The 10,853-nt window shown below is 35.2% G+C and overlaps 1 protein-coding gene across 1 annotated transcript in view; it reads right to left on the minus strand.

Moving 5' to 3' along the window:
• The window catches only part of LOC129223281 (WD repeat-containing protein 48 homolog), a 174,528-nt gene extending 164,043 nt beyond the window's left edge, over positions 1-10,485 (minus strand). The window contains exon 1 of the mRNA XM_054857846.1: positions 10,374-10,485. Within this exon, the coding sequence (XP_054713821.1) occupies positions 10,374-10,485 (112 nt within the window). The remainder of the gene's footprint in view (positions 1-10,373) is intronic.
• Positions 10,486-10,853: the final 368 nt, after the last annotated feature.

Here is a 10,853-nt window from a genome sequence, read left to right on the forward strand (position 1 = left end):
CTTATAACCAAAACTGTATATTTATGTCAGCTAGACCTAAATTCAATGCAAAAAAAAAAGAAAGAAATGCAAGTCTTCGGAAAGCATTTTGAAGGTTTAAATCTTGACTTATAAGAAAGCTGAAAGTCTCTCTGTTCGGATCTCTATCTGGATCTCTGTGACGCGCATAGCGCCTTGACCGTTCGGCTCATTTTAATGAAGTTTGGCACAGAATTAGTTCATAGAATAGGGGTGTGAACCTCGAATCATTTTTTCGAAAATTCGATTTTGTTCTCTTTTTATTCCAATTTTAAGAACATTTTCCCGAGCAAAATTATTATAAGATGGACGAGCAAATTACCAAGTTATCTTAACGTGGAACCGTAACATGGGCAAGCCAGTTGGCGAGAAATTCACCACACATTATTTGTAACTATACATGCGAACCAAAAGACCTTTTAATTTTCTACTACGAGCAAAGCCATGCGGGTACCACTAGTGTTACATAAATGCAAAAACATATATTTTTCCGATACATTATAGTCACTTTGCAATTGATTGATTGCGAGTCCATGCCTGTACTGTGGTCATTGTTTGGAAACTTTTGGAGCATTATAAACCTTCGCGCGTGCCAGTGAAATGGCCGACATTAACAATAAATTGGCACATAAAGTAAATAAACGTGTTTAAAAAGTTAATATAAATTTGTTCATAAAACGTCTGCTAATTGGCTTCCCGCCATTTGCAGTCCTAGCGACTGAACGCTGAAACCTTTCTACATCAAACGAATCCACCGACTCTAGCTGGGTTTGATCCTGCGACGCTGGGAGTAAAAACCCAACACCTTATCACTGCGCCACTCCGCCTCCACATTATAAAAATGTTTATTATTATTATTATTATTTTGTATCACTAATTTTTCTTAATTAATATATGACTCCTTTTGTTTATTTCTTCTGGCAACTTCCGTTATAGTACGGAAGTACCTGAATGCTTGCCACCTGTCTTCTCTGGTGGTCACAGAAGTCTGAATGCGACAGGAAGGTCCGGGCTTGAATCTTGGCTTGGGCATGGATGTACTTTCTCTCTCCTGTCCTTGTCCTTTCTTTGTGTGAATGTGTTGTTATGCTGTGAATGGTTGCCTACCCTATAAACGGGTCCTTATGGCATGTGTGTACTATAGAAGTCGGACTTCAGACCAAATTACGGTACAGTTGGAAAAGTGAAGCAGCGCACCTTGAATTGCCAGCCTGGCTGGCGCACGCCAACAGTAACAACCCGACTGCTTATTTGTTCCCGCATATTTAGCACATTTGATAAATTTTAAACCGGAAAAGTATCGGCGAACTGATTAAACTTTAACAATTTTAACCAGCCTCGTTTTTTGTTACTATTATTTTTTTTACAATAATTCTGTTTCAGAATTTTCCTAAGAAAGAATACCATTTATATATCACGTTACCAAGAAAATATTTACTGTTCAGCTGAAAACTATCCAACACCCTGTTGAGATCCTCAGAAGATACAATATCAATAGACATAATCTCGAGACTTTAATAGATTGTTTTGAAAAGGTGTGTACATAGGCGTCGGAACCGGGGGAGCTGAGGGGCTTAAGCTCCCCCTGGAATATTTCAGACCGGCTCAGCTCCCCCGGAAAATTCTTGCACTGCTGTTTTTTGCCGAACATTGTTTACCTCAAACCTGATTTCAAAAATGTGATCTGCCTTTTTTGGGAATTTCGGAATTTCTACCCAATAAGCAACAAAAACAGTGAGCAGACGGAGTGGTCAGTGCACTTAAATTCACCTTCACCTTTCTTTTTCACTGTTTAAACACTCTTGATTGCCGAAATGCTGGAAAGTGGACTCTACTCCGCGGCCTGCGAAAATCAGTACCAGTCATAACCAAACATTTTTTTTGGGGGGAGGGGGGGGCACCAAAGCCGTCACCAAGAAGGGTTTTGCTCCCCCCCCCCAGTTTTTTAGAATTTTAGAAATGGCGTCACCAATTTCATATTAGTGATGATGAAAAAAAAAGCTGAAAGGAAATCTTTGCAATCTTAAGAACATCTAATAGAAATAATAAGTGAACAAATAGAATAAAAGTGTCAAAAAGAGTTTTTTCTGCAAAATTTGAAAGCAAATGCAATCTCTGAATATTATTTAGGAACATCCAAGCAAGGTTATGCATTATGATTTACCTCTGTCTAGAATACATTTTTAAGACCACTCAAATTAGAAAAAACATCCTATTTTTGATTTTTAGGTTAATATCTCTATAATTCTGGGACAAAAGATTAAGTGTCTAGCAAGCTGGGGGTGATGAGTCAGTTTGGCATTTAAATATGAATAACATGGGTGCTCCAGATATAACTAAAAAATATTGCTAAGGTTGTTTGTACTTCAACTTTCCAAAAACTTATCTCATTTTAAGTTATCTAACCCCTCAGATAATACTTTACGAAGTAACAGTTATTCTTGTTTTTTTGCTTTCTAAATTACAATTTTTTCGTCACTTACAGATATATTTTCATGACAAAATTGTTACTTTTCATCTACTATTGCAAAAAAAAAAAAAAAACCCCAACAATATTATTATATTAATATTTTATAGTTTCTATCAAAGACTATTACAAAAACTTATCTGAACAATATAATACATAACGAACACTTCATTTTAACACATTTCCAACGTTCTGTTTCTCCGCCCTCCTGTTTCATCTATACGCCTTTCTCTAGTTCTCAGAAAATAAGAAATTCTTCTAAATACTACGTTGTCGAAGCCTCCCCTTTCCACCAAAATTATTACAGAACACCTCAAATTTTATTTTCAAGGCTCCAATTCCCTGAAAATTACCGGAAGAGAGTCCCTGAATACCTTGCCCTCCAAAACATGAGAGATTATGTAATGTTCCGTTTTTGGGACTTCAATTTAAAAAAAAATTGCTGGACCCCTAATCCCAGCAAATATGATCCACAGTCTCGTGTTTTAGCGACTATAATTTCGAAAAAATTAACGAGAAGGAACCTCTGAACCTTTTCTGATAACATCATTGAAAAACTCTCTCTAGTAGGACTTCAAGTTTAAAAATTTCCAAAGTAGAGCCCTAGTACAGCCTTTTTCTCTGACATCATTGAAGGTTGTCTACAATTACTTTTTCAATTGGGCGGGAGATGTAAATCGCTTCGAAAAATCGATTGAGGACAATCCTTCCAGTCATATTTTCACTAAAGTCAACAAATATGGTACGCAATCGCGTTTTTAAGACATTAATTTCGAAAATTTTTCAGGGAAGGTATTCAAAACTTTTCTCCCCTTGACATTACCAAAGATCGCCTATAAATTCGTTTTTAGTACAAGAATTCTGAAAATTTACTGGGGGAGGATCCCCGAAACTCCACTATTTCTATGTGCTCATCTTCGAGTACTAACTGACCTTCTTTCAAAACCAGAAGTTTTATCACCTCATTCTCTCCACAAACAATTGATACAAGATTAAAAAAAAAAAGAGATTGAAGCTTCGAAGCTAATTTCATATGTAGAAAAAAAATTTAAAGTCCCCCCCCACCAATTATTTTAAGAGGCCACTGCTTCTGCCCCTTACATACCAGACACTTCTCATAATGTGTCCCAGCTCCCCCTACTTCTACAAAGTTCCTACGGCTCTGGGTGTGTAAGCGTTTTAGTTGAAGAAAAATTTTCATTTCACATCAGAAAGAGAAAGGGGGACGGAGTTTCTTTAAATTCTTAGCCCGGACATCGCCGTGCGGTTACATCTAGTGTGTTAATACTATTAATTCTATAAGATGGAGATCGCAAATGTAGATCGTTTTAACAGAAGTTCGTTTAAAGCGTGTTCGAACTAACGAGCATTAAGCATAGTTTGAGCTTGCATCAGTTATCAGCGCGGTTATCCAGCAATACGGAACAGCGGAGGAGGAACTGACTTGGTTCAAGAAAAACCTGAAATGGCGATTCAGAAGAAACTCTTGAATAGTTTAAAAGAATTTGGTGGGTCGTGGTGGCCTGATCGTAAAGGCTTCGGACTTGTGACCGAAGGATCCCTGGTTCCATCCTAAACGGTTGAAGATCCGCCGTCTTCACTAAGGGTGACTGGGGGACGTTAAATTTGCTCGTAGTCACTAAGTCCTCCAAGTGAAACGATACCTCTGGGGGTGCTAGGCTAGAAGTCATTCGACTTCTGGTCTGGTTCTAACTTATCGAACTGTCCATAGATTGTGCTGCCATCTATCGTGTTGTCTGAGCCAAATTAAACTTTTACCGAAAAATAGGCACTAGGTTAAACTAGAGTCCCTATATAGAAGCTACGCTTCAGAGTCGCGCAATACGCGACCCTCCGCTCATTGGTCGAAGCCTCCAGTTTACCCCCGCAGGCGATCAAGATTTTCCTCCCGTAGACTTAACATGGAGCGTCCGAGAAGGTATCGAAAATACGCAGAATGCGATGAAATACATCACTGAACAACTCTTTTGCTATTTGTTATCAATATATGTATGTTTAATCTATATGCATGTGCAATTTTTTTCTGGAAAAATCCCTTTCTTTGTTTTCAAATCTTATTTTTTGTGTTCCGGTAGTGAAGCATCCATACTGTTTATACTTCTTTTTTACTCAATATCTTTATACAACCTGCTTATTTAGGTGCTATACGATATCTATGCATTCATTTTGTCATTATCACTTAATTAGACCTAAACAGTAATGCAGTCTACTGTTTTAAATTTTGCTTTTGTATTCGTTTTTGTGTGCTCTTAGTTTGGCAAGCTTTTGAATGCATTTGGCGACAGCAACGCCCGCCAAGGTTTTGCTGTTAAAGAGGATTTAAATTTACGTTTTGTTACTTTCTTATGAATATGAATAACTATTAAGTAAAAGTGACTAGACATTCTGAATTGTAGCTTTAGATATGTGATTGCTATATTATTGTTAATAATTGAATCGAAATATAGACGCAATGCGTAATTTGTAGCTTTTTAAGAAATAGTTAATTACTTGAACTTATAGAAATGTCATGCAGGAATCACTTTAATTTTCACACCTATTTATAAGCATACTGAATTATATTCCGTGAGAGTTTTAGTTTTATTAGAATTAATGTAATGAATCGTTTTGCTGTAAGGTTAGATGTAATGCAGTACTTTTTTAATTTATTTTATTTTTATTTTTATTTTATTTATTTATTTATTTATTTATTTATTTTTTTGTTTCCTGCAATTTGAAATAAAGTAAGTCCCTTTGAAATGGTTTCGAGAAATCACAAGATGAAAAGACAAGAGGCTTTTATCGGATGTCTTTTCATCCACAAGTTCACTTATTTTGCCTTCAAAAAGGAGTTCCTTGAAACCCCGAGACACGGGTATGCAATAATCTGCATTTTTTTTTTCAATTACATTGTTATTTCTTAGTTTTACTTTTTCTGCACAAAGGTATTTATTCAACTTTAAAACTAACTTGACTTTCCCTAAGACTTAAGGAACGTTATTCTTCCTTTCTATTCACAATTAATTCCACCAAATTAATAATTAACTTATTTGTTCATAACTATTATAATATCTGCAAATTGTACTCTGCATCCCCCCCCCCTTTTTTTAATAAAGAAAAAATCTTTTATTTTTTGAAATAGAGTTACCTCTATTAGTTTTTCAAAAATAAGATTTCTTTAATATAAATAAATATATTTTTTTTTTTAAGTGCAGCTATACAATTTGAGACTTTATTGTTAGTTTAAAGCATGTTTTCTCTGGGGGAGAGGGCGGGGGATGAATTTTTTTTCTGACAAATTCCAAGTTTTCGCTATCAATTATTGCAATCAGGTTTTGGAAGTTTTCTGAAACGCTCTTTCTTTTATCTTTCTAATTAACACCAGGGGTGCCCATCCCCCTAAAAGCAAGGAAGCACCCCCTAAATATTGCAAAGACAGTCCCTCCTCCCCAAAAAAAGCAAGAGCTCCCCCTTAGAAAGTGAAAAATCTCCCTTTAAACAACCTCCCCTAAAAATTTCAATGGCTCAGTCTGCACCATGACTCCCCTCCCCCCCAAGTGGGCACTCCTGTTAATACTTTAAAGTTGATTAATTCATTTCTCAAAGTGGTAATTTTTATTTACACCAAAAATCCACGAAAAAATTCTAATAACGGGAAATATTTTGAATGTTACACCATAATACATGGAGGAATCACATAAAATATTTTAACAATACTTCAAGGAATGTGCAATTTTTATATCAAATAAACATACAGGTAAAACTAGTTTTAAAAAGATGACTCAAGTTTTACGCAAACAAAATGAAAAGAAAAAACATTCGAAATGAATTCATTTAAATATAATTTTGGTATAAGAAACTCTTCAGAAAGTATGATCATTCGTAACTACAATATGTAAGTCTTTAAATTTTCATAACATTTAAAAATATGGGAGGGGGGGGGGGGTGGAGGACTGTCTTTCCGGACGCATCGAAAGGTGTTTTGCATAGTAATCTAACCGCCCATGTCCTGGTTCTGCAGAAGTTAAAAAAAAAAAGAACGGGAAGAAAATGAAGTGGGCGATTACGCGCCAATCTTGCACGCGCTTAGCCACAAAGCAACCCCTCTTGGTAAAGTCGCTCTTCGTATTGCGCGACTCTGAAGCGTAGCTTCTATATAGGGTCTCTAGGTTAAACGGAAGCCGTACCCCTTTCCATAAAAATCGAGTAGCATTGTTGCTTGGTACTCGGGTTCCCGACTGGCATAAGCAACAGCAACAAAGCATTTGGTGACGAGTTCTATCCTGATGATCAAAAAAGTACCAATTTAACTATTTCATTGGTATATTCAGTAAATTACCGCCCAATAGCCAGGGCTGAAGCAGAAATACATGAAATACACTGGCAGCTCAGTCATTTCCAGCCGAGGAAATGACCCAGGAAATGACTGAGCTGGCGGTGTATTTCATGTATTTAACTGGTATTCATTACTAGTACCCAAAATATTCCTCATCAACACAACTTTTCGAATTCAAAATAAATGCAGTTTCAGACACAAAACTAAACGTGTGGGGGAGGGGGGAGGGGAAATGCTTTGGCAGTCAATAATTGATATTTTGGCCCTCTTGCCAAAATTAGGGCAATAATTGTTCGATTCTGGTGTTGTATCAAGATAACCGAAATACAATAGTTACCAGTAATTGGAGAAAGAAAACGACAAAAATTAAATTTAAAATAAAAAAACCTCCCAGGAACACCAAATATCAAAAACGTTTGAAATTATTTAAGTGATAGTTTAAAAGAATTTCATTTCTATTCTCTAAAATAAGTTACTGGAAATAATCAGCATTTTATTTAATTCTTCAAATAGATACATTTACGAATATTTCGAAATATTTATGTGAGGAGAGTGAAAATCTGTCCACAGTTTTAGCACTTCGTTTTTCTACCTTTTAAAGAGAAGTTTTAGTTGCACTTTTAAGTCTTGTTGAACCGGCGCAGATGTTTTTGGCGTCCAACGTAAATGAGAAACTTTTTTTTGCTTCTCACTTTTTATTTTGGCTTTAATTACTTTTTCCACATTTTATCGTCTTAAATCCCACGAAAAGGGCGATGTTTTAGCTGTTTTTTTTCCTTCAAAGCTCTTGGCATTGACACTGTAATTGCTTTAATTACTTTTTTTGGTGGAAAATTAATTTTGACTGTGCAACGGTGACGATGTTTTAACCCAGTGATTTGAAGAGAAGAAAAAAAATTGTTATTTTCAGCTTCACACATTATGACTCTGCTTTATACACGAAAGAAAGCTTTCTAGAAAAAATTTTATTTCTTAAAAACAATGTTTTACAAATGCGAGAAAAAGTTAGGAATATTTTCGCGAGCTAAATTCCACATAATTTATTCAAAACTCATATTTAAGTATGATATAAATTTATCTGCTCCATAGAGGAGAATCAATTAATGTTTAGTATGATATAAATTTATCATTTTTAAGTATGATATAAATTTATCTGCACCTTAGAGGAGAATCAATTAATGTTTAGTCTTAAGTAAATTAATTTTTTTATTGAAATTTGTCACTGAAGTTCTAAACTTTTGATGCAACAACAATCACTGTTTGTTCAATATCGGACATTGATTGTTATTGTATCAAACTTAACTAATAATAGAAATCTGTCAATGAAGTAGTAAACTTTTGATGCAACAGGGCAACCACTGTTTGGTAAAAAGCGGACGTTGATAGAAATCTGACCTCGAAGTAGTATAAACCTTTTGGTGCAATAACAACTAATGTTTGGTAAAAATAAGATAATGATTGTTATTTTAGTAAATTTAATTTTGAATACAAATCTGTCCACGAAGTAGTAATTATTTCTGTGCAACAATCAATGTTTGGTCAAAATTTGACATTGGTTGTTAGTGTATCAAATTTAATTTATAACAGAAATCTATCCCTGAAGTAACAAACTTTTGGTGGAATAACAACTAGTGCTTGGCCAAAATCTGCCATTGGTTGTTGTAGCACTAAATTTAATTTATGATAGAAAACTTCGCACGTTCGAGCCAGACTGACGTAATTCCGAAACATTGCGGTTTTCCTGCGTTACGTTATGAAATGGGAAAGATCATGTTCGAAACGTTTATAGCTCGAAAGAGCTGCTTTCTTTGCTGACAGTTTATCTGGTTGCTACTAATACCAAACCGGCTGATGTGTGCATCACATCACTTCCTTTTACTCCAATTTAATTTCATATTCTCATTATTGGCAGTTTTAATGTGATTCAATAGTTTACTCTCTAAATATCACCAACAGTGGCCAATTGAAACCAGATAAAAAAAAAAAATTAAAATCGCCAAACTTATTGCCAAATTCGCGACAAAACTTGGCGACCAAAAGACTGGCTATATATCGCCATGTGTTCGCCAAATTATAACATCACTTGAGTTTACATCGAAATTAACAATGATTTCCTCCCCCAAAAGGGGCAAAAGACCCCTTTGGAGCATCCGAATGCAATCAAAAACGCAGATGCACAACTAGACCCCACTAGGAGTCTAAGCATCAAATTTCGACTTTCTAGGACATTCCGTTCTTGAGTTATGCGACATACATACACACATACGCACATACATACTTACATACAGACATCACGCGAAAAGTCGTTGTAATTAACTCGGGGATCGTCAAAATGGATATTTCGGATGTCTGTACGTTCCTAGGCATTTATTCACGTGTGGTCGAGTTGAAAAATAAACTCAACATTCATTCGGGTGTGAGCAAAATAGAAATTAAGGCCGATTTTTGAGTGAAATTTTTTTCGCGAATACAACACTTCCTTTTTTGTAAAAGGAAGTAAAAATGCGGGCAACCACAGCAGTGACCACCGAGTGGCCACTGCTGAATCCGGAAGATTTTTCATAAATCAACTCGATTTTCCTTTCAATATGTTGTAATATCTTTATTTCCTGCCTAATTTTTGATATAACATTGTGTGATCTGCTAGTGGCCACTAGGGTGGTTCGAAAAAAATCGATTTTTTTTTTCGGAATCGCGTTACCTAGCCAAAGTTGTAGTTTGGTATCCTCAATTAAGATGTCAACATAGAGTTTGTTTTATGTTTTTCTTAACTTCAAACATAAGGTTGAAAATTTAAAAAATATGCTAAAAATTGAATCTTTCAAAAAATAATAAAATAAGTTTTATTTCTATTTTTGTAAGGCAACAGCCATACTTCTCAGTATATAGCGTAGTTTTAAGCTAAAAAAAATATTTTATAGCTTTTACATAAGATCTTTTGTTTGCGCATGCGCCTTAAATTGGGCTAAAACTTCCTGCTCAATCTAAGGCGTATGTGCGAACTAAAGATTTTACTGCGAAGTTGTAAAATATTTTTTAGGTTCAAACTACGCAATATACTGACAATTTATGGCTGTTGCGTTATGAAAAATACAAAAAAAAAAAAAAAAAAACTAATTTACTCTTTTCTGAAAATTTCATTTTTTTTTCAAACTTTCAATCTCAACGAATTAAAAATGTCAACTTCAATTTTTAAAATTTTTTTTCCCCGATATAGAATACTAAACTACAACTTTTGCGAGGTAATGCGATTAAAAAAAAAAAATATCGTTTTTTTCGAACCACTCTAGTGGCCGCCTGGTGGCCACTTCAAAATAACAATATGGCCACTACTGACTCACTTGAGATGGGGAGTTAATTATTGTAAATTAAGTTGAGTATATGGGTTAAAGTTACTATCAATTAAGTGTTGCCATGGAGAACCGTTAACCACTTTCTTTGCCTGTTAACAATTTATGTTTCTTTGTTTTAGAGACAAAATGGCTCCAAAAAGGTCCAAGTATTTGGCATGTGAGGAAAAGCAGTTGAGGAATGCTTTGACTGATATCTCACATGGAATGCCAGTGACTGCAGCCACGAAGAAGAATGGGGTTCTTCGAGCAATAATCAGAAGGAACATCGCAAACACGTCTCCCTTTTTCGAAGTAAATGGGACCAGCTCCATTACTGACGAAAGAAGAAACGAGCTGATGCGTGCATCACATGACTTCCTTTTACACCAATTTGATTTTATTTCCACATTATTGGCAATTTTAATGTGATTCAATAGTTAACTCTATAAATATCACCAACAGTGGCCAAATTGAAACCAGATATTAAAAATATAATAATAATAATAATAATAATACTCCAAGCTTGTCGCCAAGTTGGCGTCAAATTTTAGCTACCGAAAGACTGGCGCTATGTTGCAACTGTCTGCCAAATTATAACACCGGTTATGTTGCATCGAAATTAACAATGATTTCCCCCCAAAAAAGTGCAAAAAACCCCTTTAGAAACACCCGAATGCAATCAAAAGGGGAGTTGCACAAC

Source organism: Uloborus diversus, chromosome 5 (genome assembly GCF_026930045.1).
Source record: "Uloborus diversus isolate 005 chromosome 5, Udiv.v.3.1, whole genome shotgun sequence".
Classification (NCBI taxonomy): domain Eukaryota; kingdom Metazoa; phylum Arthropoda; class Arachnida; order Araneae; family Uloboridae; genus Uloborus; species Uloborus diversus.